General features: G+C 42.5%; 1 protein-coding gene across 1 annotated transcript in view; it reads right to left on the bottom strand.

Moving 5' to 3' along the window:
* Positions 1-720: 720 nt before the first annotated feature.
* The window catches only part of LOC144585876 (ALK tyrosine kinase receptor-like), a 683,258-nt gene continuing 668,398 nt past the window's right edge, over positions 721-15,580 (bottom strand). The window contains exons 6-8 of the mRNA XM_078383225.1: positions 9,156-9,287; positions 1,176-1,310; positions 721-815 (exon numbers count right to left, since the gene is read on the bottom strand). Of these exons, the coding sequence (XP_078239351.1) occupies positions 721-815; positions 1,176-1,310; positions 9,156-9,287 (362 nt within the window). The remainder of the gene's footprint in view (positions 816-1,175; positions 1,311-9,155; positions 9,288-15,580) is intronic.

Here is a 15,580-nt window from a genome sequence, read left to right as displayed (position 1 = left end):
CAAATTATTGACATGTTGAACAGAAAGATTCTAATAAGAGTTGTACTTTTCAAAACATGGTGTATTACTTTGTTGCACATGGTATCTCCTGCTACTAGCACAGTGCCAAAATCTGTCCTGCAGTTTCCTGGAATTTTTCTACTCCAGTGAAAGATAGCTTTGTTTATCTGTCTCATTTTTGCTTTTACTTTAGAATTTATTTTAAGGGTGTTTTTGGTGTAAATTTTTAGCTCACCTTATTATGGGGAAATTCTAAAAGTAGTGGTTTTCCTTTCTATTACACATCATTCTACTGCTGTTGCTTTCTTGGCTACCTGCGCTTCCTTGTGATCTGAAAAAGCTCATGGAAATATCTGTTGCCATTATTTCAGCCTTGTATGCTGCCTTCAGTGGGTATGGCTGGGAGGGACCTTTCTGATCTGGGGTGACTATCAATCAGTTCAGCAGCAACCAACTGTTCCTTCCCTGCCTTTGATTTTGAAGAGAGCCACACCTGCTGCTTAAGTGTCTTTTCCCCTCTCTTTTTAGTTTGCTGGCGTTTATCCAGTTAGTGCAGTTAGTATGTAGTCTGTAGAAGTCTGCTGGAAGCAGGATGTGAGTCTGTTGAGGCCTGTAGCTGTAAGCAGTTACTTTTGTACAGTGTGCTGTTTTTGATCTAATCTAAGTAAATGTAACATTTTATTCTTTCTCTTACCAAGGTCTTAGTGAGTACTTGAGACTTTAAGTGCCACTTGATGAGACTGTAAGGGGTGGTTGATTCTGGGAAGACCTGAAGATAATTCTCCTCTGCAAGTCGTTGCACTTCTGTTGCACAGCTAGAGATTTTTTAATGAAAATTCACAACTTTGCAACAGGCACTGTCATGCATCATCTTCTCATAGGTTTTAACTGGAGTTTATAAAACTAGGAAGGCTGCATTGGAGGAATGATTGTACTGTACAATGAAAGACAGGACACTCCAGCATACCTTGTAACTAATTTAATTAGAAGAATTGTACACCCCAGTCCCATGACCATCTCCCAAATTTCCCTCTTCTGTTATTGTGTGTGTGTGTGTGTGTGTGTGTGTGTGTGTGTGCGTGTGCGTGTGCGTGTGCGTGTGCGTGTGTGTGTGTGTGTGTGTGTGTGTGTGTGTGTGTGTGTGTGTGTGTGTGTGTGTGTATATTCTGACATACCTTTCAAAAAACCGAAGTGGTTATACTGTGGATTTACAATATGCCACAAGTGGGCCTCCTGGAGAGTTGATGAACTTTGGATCCAACCACAGTCTCCATCTTCAAAGGAGCAGTAGAAGCCTGAGGGAAGTTCTTCTGCAAGTGGAAGAATAGCAAGAAACAAGAAATTTAGACCAGCAGTTTCTGGGCACTGATTACAAGAAAGTGCCCCGGTGCTTCTCTCTGGGCAAGCTCCCTTGTTCAGACACATGCGGTTTTTGTCTTTTTTATTTTTTAATATTTTTTCCTTTGGGTTTTGCCTGATATGCTTCCACAGATGGACAAGGTTACCTCTCCTAAAACAGTAACACTCCCCAATCACTCCCAAATATGGGAAACTAGAGTTCATGTGGCAAGGCATAGCACACAGACACTGGTCTGTAAGGACGCCTTCAGGTAGCAGGATTTCAGCCCTCTTTATGCTGAAGCAGTTTGTTGAGAAGATCTGATAACAGCACTGTCTTGCTAGGACTGCCCTTTCTATGTCACTCTAATGGGTGGTCTGTCTCCAATTTTTACCAATTCAGATCTATCTACTGACATGAGAGCGCAACCCATACAGGCATAGGAGCACCCCATTTCTGTGCACTGAAGCACAGCACAAACTGCAGCGGCACTCTCTGTTGTAGTTTTGGAGTTTATTGTGGCTACTGCACACTATGTTATTCTTCACACATTCTGTTGCTGTGCTTATCTTTTAGAACATTTACAGCAGGAGTTAGGCAAACATTTGCTGGATTTTTTATTTGCATCCTCACCTGCTGTAAGTGGTTTGCGTGACTGGGAGGGACATTTTTGGGCTGGTGTGATTATCTATCCAGCACCAACCAATCATTCCTTCCAGCCTTTGAATTCCAAGAAATCCCCCACCTCCCTGCTAAATGTCTCTTTCCTTCTCTTTCCTGTGTTGGTGGCAGTTTGCTGGTGATCTGTTCCCAACTGTAAGTAATAAAACGTTTTATTCTTTCTCCTACAAATGTCTCAAAGTGAGTTATCGAGACATTAAGTGCCAGTTAGTGACAAAGGGGTGGACTCTGGGGAACTTGTAACCGTTCTCATTTGTGAGTCTCTGTATTTCTACAGAGAATTTTATCAGAAATTCAAAATTCTATAACACTTTTGCACATGGAGACATATGCACCCAGCTAAAGCAACTTTCACAGCCCTTGATTCCCAGAAGGATTTTTTAGCTTAAATTTTCTGCTTTAACAACAGATATATGATATTCGATCTTCTTCAGGGTTTTCTTTTCAAGTAAATGTATTCCTGTACTTGTAGTTTTGATGCTCACATATTTATTTAATTACTGTCTTGCCATCTTACAAAGATTTCAATGCAAAAAGTAATAGGATTTTTGCTGTAGCTGAATCAATACTAAGTCTAATGTGTTTGTGCTCAAAGTGTAGCCCTACGGAATTCTATACTTTTTTCTTCTCTCTTTCTTATTTTGCTCTGCTTCTTTTATTCCTTCTATAGTTTTATCAGATGAATATTTCATTTTAGCCTGCCCTTTCCTTAAAACTCAAGGAAAGTAATAACACCTCCTTAACACATTCACCTACAAGATCCACTGTGCTGTTTATTTATTCAAAACATTTTTAGTCAGCTTTCTATCAAAATACCAAGGGTTACTTAAATGTAATGCATCTGAAAGAAAACACTAATTATTAGGCTGGCACTGTTGCCATTTCCCCTTCTTTGTAGGCATCAGAGCAGGCAACAAGGACATCACAATGCTAAGCTAAACTTCTGCGTGCTACAATAACCTATACAAATTAAATACTTTATTTATATAGGTTTAAATCAAAAGCTGTCAACAAGAATCTTTCCTTTCATTGGGATGGATGGATTAATTAAAGTTTTTGTTGTATTAATTTTGCATGTGTCCATGTGGTCCAAAATATAAGCCCATGTGATCACACCTTTAATGTTCCTGATATCACTAAATTCTTCTCTTTCTAATTCTTGTGACTATCTCTGATAGAGAAGACATTTTGGTCTTCTAAATAGGCTGGGAGCAGGAATAGCTATCTGCTTCTCCAAATTATTTCTACAGAAGCTAGAATGCTTATCTTTCAGGTTAAAATATATATTTCCTAGAAGAATGTACTAACTTTCTTGTTTTCCTAAGTAAAGAGATGGAGGATGACTACTTTCCAGGGCAAAGTGTGTTCCTCCAGGCATCCCAGTTAATTAAAGGTCTGGATCCACTTAGCTAAGCTGTTAGTTCACTCACACCACCATAAGGTTATTCTGTTAACAGAATTGAAAACATAAAATTCCTTCTGTCTCTCTTCTGTTGAGAACAGGAGCAATGTGTCAGACCTCAGTCAGACCTGCTGTCGTGGCGGATGACGGACTGAATAACTGGGATCATATAACCAGTAGGAAAATGACACTGGCCAAATCCAGTTGCTTAGTGTAGTAAATAGAACTAGAGTACATCCATCAAGGACAGCACAATACAGAGTAGGTACATTTGAATGAACTTATGAAAGAGTTGACTCACCAAATCCCCATTGATTCAATAGGCCTGCTCTAGTGTGATTTATTGTGCTAAGCAACAGGATTTTGGCCACTGTCTGAAGCACCCCCTGGATGGGGAACATATGCACCTCACTCCTTTGCTTAGCAAAACTGTTTGCCAACAAATGCTGGGGGAGGGGGGAGAGATTGGGCTATAAAGTTCTCCTAATCTTTCCTTTTAAAGAACATTGTTCTTTTATGGATTCTAATCTCCAAATCAGACAAAAGATCCTACCTCATCCTATGGCTACATTCTGAGTACAATGTCAGAATCAGGTACATTTAGAATTCTTCCAGAAACAGCTCAGTGTGCAGTCCAGTTTAATTCATGTCAGTGCCTGCTATACAGTATATAGAATGATGTAAACAAGCCAAAGCAGTCAGAGGGAGACATTTAAGCATCAAACACTGCCTAGGGCCTAGGAAAGAAACTGCAGGAAAGATTATGTTGGAAGTAGAAATAGAGGTGTATTAAATGAGCAGTTGGTAGCCTAGTGTACCACTTTCTTCTCTCATAAATATCTTTATGGACCTCTGGCTGCCATACAGACTTTACACGTACTTTAACACTTCCTACATGTGGCAAACCAGTGTAATTTATTGTAATTCCATTGCATGCTTTACCATCTCTAGCCCACATGTCATATTACATTGTCCTGATTATCTTTGGACTTGCACAGATCAGAGTCCTATTAGCATAATGCAGATTAGCAATGGCTTCACACAGAGAAAATTAATCATGTCATAATATTCTTACTTTTCTTCCTCTGGTTCTCATGAACAAGTTTGAGTGGCTTTCTACGTACCTATTGATTGTGCAAGACCTTGTTTTCCTTATTTGAACAGTTTCAGGAGAAATTTATTTGTTTTTGGAGATATATTCTGATTGCATCCCAGTGTCTTTCCAAATCAAAATTGCTAACCAGTCTTCAGAATGTTGAAATTGAGATCTAGTTTACTCTGGAAAGATTCCAGTGTGACTGAGACATCTCATGATCTGTCACAGATAGATTGTTTCTGTTTTGTAATAACATTTGTTTGCATTCAAAGAACATCTCTAAACTAGAGATGAGCACAAACTTTTGGTTTGGAGTTCCGTGCTGGTTCATATGCATGCGGTGCTGCATGTTCCCTTCCCGCCGCCTCCCCAACTGGATCCCCCCACTCACCATCCACCACAGGTTGCTCTTCACCTCCTCTTCGGCTGTTCAGCCAGTATCCTTGGCTGACTGCCCACTCCGACAAGGACACAGGACAGGCAAACCCGTGCTCCTGCCCAGGGACTGGCCAAACAGATGAAGAGGAGGAGGAGAGGAGCATGTGCCGGCTGGTGAGTGGGTCACTGGACACGAAGGCAGGGGAAGGGAATGTGCAGCACCTGTGGTGCCAATGTGTACGAACCAGGATGAACCTCCGAACAGAAGTTTGTGCCTATCTATACTCTAAAATACAGCACAGTTTACTGCATATCGCGGTTTCCTTCCATCTTATCCCCTGCTGATGCTACGAGGGAAACATCATTTATGTTTCTACCTAACTGCACTTTTAAATTTTATTTTAGCTTTTAATTTTTTTATATATAGGAGTAGTTCATTAACTGAGCAGGGAGTGGTACCTCACTCCAAAAACTGAGTGAGGGGACTCTTCAGACATATATATGAACAGGAGCAAATAATGATTCATGTTAACTAGAGCTTGTGCAAACAAATCAACCTTAAACCATATTTGACATTTCTTTGAATAAGAAAATATTTATTATCATGATGGTGTTGATTGATTGGTTGGTTGGTTGATTGATTGAGCTTCTGTACCACCCAATTAATGCAAGGCACTACTCTGGGCAGTTAACAACGGAAGAAATATAATATAACAATGATTAAAAAATAGAATCAAATCAAACCAATGAACATAAAGTAAGTCAACCAATTTTATTAACCAATATTTTATTAGCTGATAAAGAATAAAAGAAAGTAGTGCTATGCAGACAAAACTAATGAAGGTGTATAATACAAAGAATACATATACAAACCTAATCAATATTGTCTTTATTACTATAATTTGTTAATGACATTAGCAATAGTAATGCACAGCACATACTGATCACACAGTGTACTTCTCCCTCTTGTTGTTCATGAACATAGCATGATACTGGATAAAATTGTCAGTATTTTATATTCATTCATTTATTTGTTTGTGTTTTATTTATAGCCCTCCTTTCTCCTGATAAAGAAACCCAAGGCATATTACAATATTAAAAGAACAGAATTAAAAACACAATAAGTTAAAAATTAAAAACAAACAAACTTTACACTAATTAAAATACAATCAAATAATAAAAGCAGGTAAACATTAAAAACTGTCGTAACTTTAAAATGGCATTCAGGGAATCAATCATGATTGCTAAAAGCCTGTTGGAAAAGATAGGTCTTTAGCTATTGGTGGAAAGACAGAAGGGAGAGGGCCAGTCTGATCTCTGGAATGATAGCATTCTATAACCTGGGAGATGCCACAGAGAAGACCCTCTCTTGGGTCCCCATCAACTGTGCCTATGCTGGCAATGGGTTTCTGCTACTTGCCAAATCCTAGGCAAGCAGTCACTTAAGTGAACCCTGGATCCCCAGATGTTCTTTGACTCAAACTCCAAGAAGACTTCACCACTAGCTGTGCTGGCCAGGACTTCTGGGAGATGTAGTCCAAGAACATCTGAGGACCCAAGGTTGGGATGCACTGATCAATATTCTTCCCCATTTGACTGTTTCATCAGTGTGTGTTACACCAACAATATCTACAAATCCTATTTTTTCTCCCTTATACATAAATCACCTAACATAGTAGCTGAGGGGTCCTGAGCAAGTTCATACCCTGCAATATCTTTTACATATGAAATCATGACTTCTAATGTCATACTATTTGAACAGAATCACTAGAAATGCACAAAAGTATGACTGGCTTGCCTAACACCTGTGGGTGATTAGGTTTCCCTGCTTACACTTTTTATCTGTTTCTTATACAGGAACATAGGACGCTTATACAAAATCATGCCTTTGGTCCACCAAGCTTATATTGTCAAAACTGACTAGTGACAGAGCTGTAGAGTTTTAGGCTAAATCTAACATTCTCGAGGTGAAACATTTGGAACTTCCATCTCCTCCCCTATGCAACCTTCTGCATTATGTGCCGTCAATTTGGAACCAATTTATAGTAAATATAATAGGTCTCTCCAGGTAAGTGAAATATTGAAGGAGTGTTTTTTCTAGTTTCACCCAGGTCTACTAGTCCATCACTCAGTCCACTGTTACCACACTGGATACCCTACTTTCTGTATTGCCCCCAGATGGAGGGATCCCCACCTCCAGTGCTAGTTTTCAGGAGGCATGGGCAGAGGGCGCTATAGGTGTAAGAAAAATGTTTCCCCGATATGATTGTGGTTAATTCCACCATTCCATCAGCAGAAATCTGCCACTGTATCCATGTCCGATGAAGTACACTTGTCCATAAAAGCTTACATTAAAATATAATAGCTGTTCTTTAAGGTGCCACATGTTTTTGTCTTTGTTTTGCTTTGCTTTGTTTCCTTATATTTTGCCTGCTATGTAACCTCTACATTTACCAACCCTACCTAAGTTTGTACCTCAGCTCAGGCGTTTTGCATGCAGAATGCCAGCAATTCCATTCAAGCTGCCACTGCTTCTCTAGAGACAACTTCATTCAACTGTGGCATCACAGTCATTTAATATTTTATGGAATGGCAGCAAATTCTGTACCAAGTGGTGCATATTCAGATGGCACATACGCAAGTTGCAGTTCAACTTTTAGGAAAAAAATTACAGTTGTCAGTAAGAGCTGGCAACTCCCATAAATCATGAGTGGGGGAAGGGATACTAGTTGGGTGAGAGACAGATGTGGTATTTGTGCGCGCTTTCATTGTGCTCCCAATATTACCCACTCAGTTCTGTGCAGACCTCTTTAGGCACTGGGCAAGCAAGCTATTAGTATCAACATTCCCTACTCTAATAGAGTTTGCTCCCAATTTTTTTTCCAGGTATGTTTTGTGCAATAGTGGAGGTTTAGATCTGGTAAGTTCATCATGAAACTGCTACAGGGAGAAATAGCAACATTATTGTGTGATAAGAAAGGGTGGTAGACTCTTGAAAGCCAAACATGTAACTGCTAAGGGAGAAAGAATTACTACTGCAGGTGAAAAAAAAATCATCGACTATACACAGTAATACAGAAATGACTGTGCAGATAATTCCGCAGTTTATAGAAAACTTCCCATAGCTATGTGGAGGAAGTGCACTGCATTATTATAGAAGTGCTCTTTGATTATTTCCTTTGTGGATAGTTTTGTGATGGTTCACATATACTAGCATAGTTCAAATGAATCAGCCCATTTTCCATCATAAAACAGGTTCCATAGACTTGTCAGTATGTTGCAGTCACCTCCCTGAGTTTCATCTAAAAATCCATTCAACTCATTTTCTGTCGCATCAAGAGGAGATGGCGGAAAACTCATTCCCTGAATCTCATTCCTCACACTTCACCTCCCACACACAGTGACTGAAGCCTGAATCACCGTATTTGATGGTGTTTCAGCTGCATAATTCAGGTTTTGTGTATTGTCTAATATGATAACCTAGGCCTGCCTTTCTCTATGTCTTTCTCCTCCTTTGGTGAAGTAGCTTTGCCAGACTTCAGAGTGATTCCATTTTCAGTCCTCAGACAAATCTCTATTCCATAAAACCCCATTATTCATAGAAACTATTTTTCTGTGCCTCAAATACCTACATGCTGCCTCAATATCGGTGTAACTTTCTTATCACATTAACTGGCATAATAAGGTAGGGTTGCGATAGCTCAACCAGCACTACCCCAGACTAAAATTTTTCTTTCTTGTCTTGCCTCTTACTTCATTCCTGCTGCCAAGCTCTGTAATATCAGAGATTTTATTAAGCCAAACCCAGAACCTAAAAGTGCCCAGGTGGCAATGCTTGGTTAAAATGCAAAACTTTTATTGAGCTATATGCCATTCATTTGACCTTCTTGCCTAAGTAACTACAGGAATATTTCCAGCACTGCTTCAAAAACATAACCATGACCGTACATAAGAAGCTGATAGTGAAAGCCTGTATTGGGCAGCCAAGAATATTTCCTTCTTTTGTAGATACTCAATAGCAAGGTATTGCTTTCATCTTCAGATTCTAGCTAAATGTCACACCTGGAATTCCTTCCCTTGGCAGAAACAGCTAGTGGCCCTGACTTGTTTTAGTATACATTGAAATCCCATCCCTCTTTTTATTGTATGTTAACCTTCTGAATACCAATCCAGATTCTGCTGGAAAAGATTAGACAGTTCACCCCCCACCAGTTTAAAGCAGGACAATGTTATGCAATGTTAATGCTGAATTTACTTACTGCATAGCTGCCCTTCGTCCTCGCCCTCTGCACAGTCTCTGTAGAAATCACACACCTGCCCCAGCTTGATTATGGTTCCATTCCAACAAGTAAAGGAACTCTGCAGAGCCATTTTAGGGACAGAAGGAGGTCCTGTGGAAAAAAAATGGTGTGTGTATAAATATATATACTGTACATACATTGAACCACACCACAGCAATTTGTAGAGCAAACCCAGCTGTATCTTACTTCTCGACTCCAGACAAAGAACCAGTGAACAGCTGGAGGGATACAGCACCTGATTTTTGTTCTGTCGACACAGACTGGTTCATGAGGGTCATGACGTTGGCAGTGTACACAACACATCTGGTTATATCTCTATATGCGTGTCTCTGGGAACTATCCCAATACCCTCAGTGAGTTTGATCAGGAGACATTCCCAATCCCACCATACAAATGGCTACCTCACCATAATATATGCTTTACAAAAAGGCCTTGTGACAAACCCAGACCTACTGGGATCTGCCACACTTTAACTAAGCTGCCACCAACCATTCCCTATAAGAAGTCACACAGACCAGGGATGGATTTTTAAACAAATAAAAGAATAAGGTTTATTTAAATACAACACACAGGGAAAATAAAATGATCAGGTGAATAAGATATAGTAACGTGGCTTAGTTTCACTCATACATACACACAGTTTGGTTCACACAGAACACTTAACTTGAAGCACAGACCCTGAACCTATCAGTTCTGGCTAACCAACAGACACCTGAACCTATCAGGTTGGTACTGACACACAGTAGTACCCTGTCTGACACACAGACTCCCACACCAGCTTCTTCTTCCCAGCTGCTGCTTCGTCACATCCCAGCGTCTCCACACACGCTCCACATATATATACAGTACAGCCCCTCCTCCTGATGTCCCACCTTCCACTCCCCATAGGATGGAACTTTCCCTCCAAACCCATGACAGACAGGTAACATCAGTGCTGTATGTAACACCTCCCCTCTTTATAAGTTGTTTTGTAGGGGGAAAGCTAAGGTGCTTTTTCCCAAAAAACAACCTGGATAAAATACACAAAACAGTTATACATACAATATCATACTTACTTATACTTACATTCTAAGTTAACCATACCAATTAGGCATTTAAACATTTACCATATACATTACATCAATTTACCTTTATTCATACAAACCAAGTTCAAAAAACAGGTACATTTAACTTTTTGTCATCAATATATATACATAGTCCATGTTTCTTTCGCCGTCTTCATTCTTCAGGTCTTCTTGACAAGGCGTCAGCAACACAGTTCACTGACCCTCTGACCACCTTCACTTCAAAGTCATAGTCCTGTAGGTTTAAAGCCCACCTCATAAGTTTGCTATTGTGGGTTTTCATTGTCTTTAACCATTGCAGTGGTGAATGGTCAGTGCACAGAACAAAATGTCTTCCCCAGATGTAAGGCTTGGCCTTCTGGATCGCGTAGACTATGGCCAAACACTCCTTCTCCACGGTTGCCAAATGTCTCTCACCTTTTTGGAGTTTCCTACTCAGGTAGGACACTGGATGCTGGTCACCATTCTCATCCTCCTGGCAAAGAACCGCTCCTACCCCGCTGTTAGACGCATCGGTGTAGATGATGAACTCCCGGTCGAAGTCTGGAGCACGCAGCACTGGATACTGGACGAGCGCCTCCTTCAACCTCTGGAACGCCTCCTCACAGTCGCTGGTCCACGGGATGCGGTCATCAGCCGTCTTCCTCGTCAGATCGGTCAGCGGAGCCGCAATCTCGCTAAACCTCGGGATGAACTTTCTGTAGTAGCCCACCAACCCAAGAAATGATTTGACTTTTTTCTTGGTGTTGGGTCTGGGCCAATCACGAACAGCTTCTATTTTGGCCTCCAGGGGTTTTATCACTCCTCCCCCTACCATGTGACCCAAGTATTTTATTTCTGGGCTACCCAGCTGACACTTGCTGGCCTTTACTGTTAGCCCTGCTGCACTTAACCTCTGCAGCACTAATTCCAGGTGTATCAGGTGATCTTCCCAGGTATTACTGAAGATCCCTATGTCGTCAATGTAGGCCACAGTAAAGTCACTGAGCCCTGCCAAGGTCTGGTCCATCAGCCTTTGGAATGTGGCTGGTGCATTTCTGAGACCAAAGCTCAGGACTCGAAACTCATAGAGACCAAAAGGGCTGCAAAAGGCGGTCTTTTCTTGATCCCTGGGATCAATTCTTAATTGCCAATATCCCTTTACCAGGTCCAATGATGAGATGAACCGACAACCCCCTATGGTTTCAATCAGGTTGTCTAGCCTGGGCATTGGGTAGGCATCAGGAGTGGTTACACGGTTTAATTTCCTGTAATCAACACAAAACCTAATGCTCCCATCAGGCTTGTCCACAAGGACTATCGGAGAGGACCAAGGACTAGAAGAGGGGACGATTATGTTCTCCCTAAGCATCTCGTCCAGCTCCTTCCGCACCTTGTCCCTATAGGGTCCCGTTACTCGGTATGGGGATACTGCCTGCGGGGGTGCATCCCCTGTGTGGATCCGATGCATCACTCCCTTCACTATCCCCGGCTTGTTGGAAAACACCTGTTGATATTTACTGAGCAGCATTTTTAGTTCTTGCTGCTGGTCTTGGGTGAGTGCAGGACTGATCTTTACCTCCTCTGGGTTGTATTTTACTTCCCCTCTACCCTCCCAGAAAGGTAGTTCAGCTTCCTCACTCTCAGCTGCTTTTATCGCAAATAAAACCCTCTGTTCCCCTCTGTAGTAGGGTTTTAGGGCATTCACATGAACCACCCTCCTTGCTTGGTTCTCCTCCTGCTCTATAAGGTAGTTCAGGTCTGACATCTTGGAAATGACCCGATATGGTCCTGCCCATTTGAGCTGCAGTTTGTTCTCTCTGCAGGGCCTAAGCCAAAGCACTTCCTCCCCTGGGTCAAAGTGCCTCTCTCTAGCTTTGTGGTCATACCATGTTTTCTGTCTGACCTTTTGAGCTTGCAGGTTTTCTGCTGCCAGCTCTAGATTTCTCTTTAGGTCATTCATCAAGGTGTCTATGTATGTCACAACGTCTTGTGGGTCATCCTGGGTGATCTGCTCCCAATTTTGTTTGATCAAATCAAGGGGCCCTTTCACCCTTCTCCCAAATAAAAGTTCAAATGGACTGAACCCGGTACTGGCTTGTGGCACTGATCGATAAGCAAACAAAAGGGATTGCAGCTTCTGGTCCCAATTGTTTGGATTCTCTGCCAAGTAAGCCCTAATCATGCGCATTAGAGTCCCATTGAACTTCTCAGTTAACCCATTACTTTCAGGATGATAGGCAGTGGTTTCCTTGTGCTTAATTCCACAGATTTGCCATAAGCGTTTCATGAGCTTCGATGTGAACGATGCTCCCAAATCTGTGATTATTTCTGAGGCAAATCCCATCCTGGACATATACCCCACCAAGGCATCTGCCACTGTGTTAGTTTCAATGTTAGTCAAGGGTATGGCTTCAGGGTACCTCGTGGCATGGTCCACAATGGTGAGAATGAACCGGTTCCCCCTCTTTGTGGCCTTGGGCAAAGGTCCCACAATATCCACCCCTATGCATTTGAACGGAGTGTCAATCACAGGCAAAGGGCACAACTTTGCTTTGGTCCTGTCGCGGCTATTCCCCTGCCTTTGACACACATCACATTGTTTACAGAACTCCCTGATCTGCTTCCCTATGTCAGGCCAGTAAAAATTCTGTGTGATTCTCTGCTGTGTTTTGTTCACCCCTAAGTGTGCAGCAAACATGTCAGAGTGCCCCCTTTGTAAGATCATGGGGCGATACTTTTCAGGTACCACCAGCTGACTTCTGATCCCATCTCCCCCTTTTGAGATATTCCTCAGGGTCTCTCTATATAAAATCCCCTTTTTCTCCAGAAATCTCACTGGGGTTTCAGGTGTTAGCTGGGCGTCAGTCACCTGTTCAAAACACTTTTGGAGAGTGGCGTCTGCCTTTTGCTCTTGTCCAAATCTGCTGTCTGTGGTTAAGGTTTCCACCACAGCTTCTGAACTCCCCCCACCTGCTTCCGTCTCTGGCTCATCATTACCCCCCTGAACTGTCCCCGTGGTGGCTTGTGAACGTGTAATCACTAGCACCCGTTTCACATGTTCAGCCAGGTCATTTCCCACGAGCACGGCTGCTGGCAGAGTCGATGAAATTGCTAGCCGCCAAACTCCCCTCCAGCCTTGAAAGTTCACAGGTACCTCCGCTACTGGCAGTGTGATCACCTGCCCCTCAATCCCTGCCACCTTCATGCTCTCATTTGGGATCACATATTCCCTAGGAATAATATCTGGATGGCACAGGGTCACCTGGGAACAAGTGTCCCGCAGCCCCCGATACTGATGGCCAAGTATTCCTACGTCCACCCCTGCTGTCTCAAACAACTGAGAATCTGTTCTCACCAGCAGGCAGCGCCTGACCTCTACAAGAGGACCATTTTCCTTAGCCTGATCAGCAGATGTAGCTGTTCCAGATTGAGTAGCTATGGCAACAGGCTCCCTCAGTGACAATGAGCCTTGCTCTTTCTGGACACAGAACACAGCTTTTGGCTTGGTCCCACTCGAATCCTGAGGCACAATTCCTTTTAGCTGCTTTAATTTCTCACACTCTGAGATTAGATGGCCCTTTCCCTGACAGAAATAACATTTTCTGGTGTATTTTGAGTCTCTCTCATCTTGTTTTGGTTTTCCCTCCAAAATCTGAGGTCTTGGTTTCATTTCTGAGGGCTTCCCTGCACCATGGGCCTCTCCCCCTTGCTGGTTTTTCCCTGGTCCCTGAGAGTACTTGCTGTAGGTTTCTTTGGGTTTACCTACAGATTTCCCCTCACCCAAGGGCTTTCTTATTTGGGAAATAAAATCTGCGATCTCTGCTGCTTCGGCCACAGATCTTGGTTTCCTTTCCCTCACCTGGAATTTCAGTTCCCCATGCAGGACTGAATAGAACTGTTCCAGCGCTATCAAGTCTTTGAGCTGCTGAAAGGTCTCTGTCCCCTCCTGAGATAGCCATTTCTCTAGCAGCCTCACCAATTGGGCCCCCACTTGGGTAAAAGTCTGCTCTGGTTTCTTTGTGAGGGACCTGAATCTTTGCCTCAGCTGTTCCGCATTTATCCCATGTCTTGCAAACACCAGTTTTTTAAACTCTGCAAAATCTCTCATCAGTTCCTGTGGCATCTCTGAATAAACCTCAGCCAGGCTACCACTGATTAAAGATCGCATGATGGTCATCTTCTCAGTTTCCCTCACTGAGAAGTCCACAAACGCTCTTTCCACTAAGGAAAAGAACACCTCAGGACAATCTCCCTTGTGGTACACAGGGAATTTCTTCAGGTCAGCTTTAGACAATTGGCCTCCCTCAGAATCCCTATTGTTATTATTGTTCTGGTTCATCATTTCCAGTTTTCTTAATTCAAACGCCATTCTCTCTCTCTCCAATCTTTCTTCCCTTTCCATTCTCTCTCTCTCTAACTCAAATTGCCTTTGTTTCTCTCTTTCCCTTTCCTCCATTTTTTCTCTCTCTAATCTTTCCTCCATTTCAAATTGCCTCATCCTCAGTTCATGCTGTTGGGCTATGAGCAATTTTCTGAGTTCTGGGTTCTGTTCTCCCGTGCTGTCACCTTGCACTGAGCCAAATTCATCCTCAGAACCTTGGTCTACCTGGGGGTCTTTCACTTCACCCATTTCTGCCATCTGGCTTCGAGTCAAGGGCATAATCCCCCCTCAGAACAAGCTGCTTTAAAAAGTCAAGCCTCAAAATAAAACGACCACTTTTTTTTTCTTTTGCCTCAGAACCAGCTTTCCCTATAGATTGCTGCTGTCCTTTCAGCACTAACTTGCAACAGTTGCGAGCTAGAGTCTACCCCCCTCTGCTGGGCCTCTCAGCAGACAAGCTAGCTCACTACTATTTCACAGTTTTGCCTCAGTTTTTTCCCGCCAAAACAGGCTGCCTCAGAGCTCCCTAATCTAGCCCCCAATCTGAGGTTACACGTTCTTCTACTAGTGCACCCCCCCGTGAGGCACACCTAGAAGATTACCTACGCGCTCTCAGATTGTCCCTGACTAGACCCCCCTCGCTCTGGGCACTCTTGCCAAGGCTTTGCTGGACCACTGGACAACTGGACCAGTCGTATCCCACACGCTGGACACCAATCAATGTGACAAACCCAGACCTACTGGGATCTGCCACACTTTAACTAAGCTGCCACCAACCATTCCCTATAAGAAGTCACACAGACCAGGGATGGATTTTTAAACAAATAAAAGAATAAGGTTTATTTAAATACAACACACAGGGAAAATAAAATGATCAGGTGAATAAGATATAGTAACGTGGCTTAGTTTCACTCATACATACACACAGTTTGGTTCACACAGAACACTTAACTTGA

This window comes from Pogona vitticeps, chromosome 1 (genome assembly GCF_051106095.1).
Source record: "Pogona vitticeps strain Pit_001003342236 chromosome 1, PviZW2.1, whole genome shotgun sequence".
In the NCBI taxonomy this organism is placed as follows: domain Eukaryota; kingdom Metazoa; phylum Chordata; class Lepidosauria; order Squamata; family Agamidae; genus Pogona; species Pogona vitticeps.
This window is presented reverse-complemented; position numbering and strand designations above follow the sequence as displayed.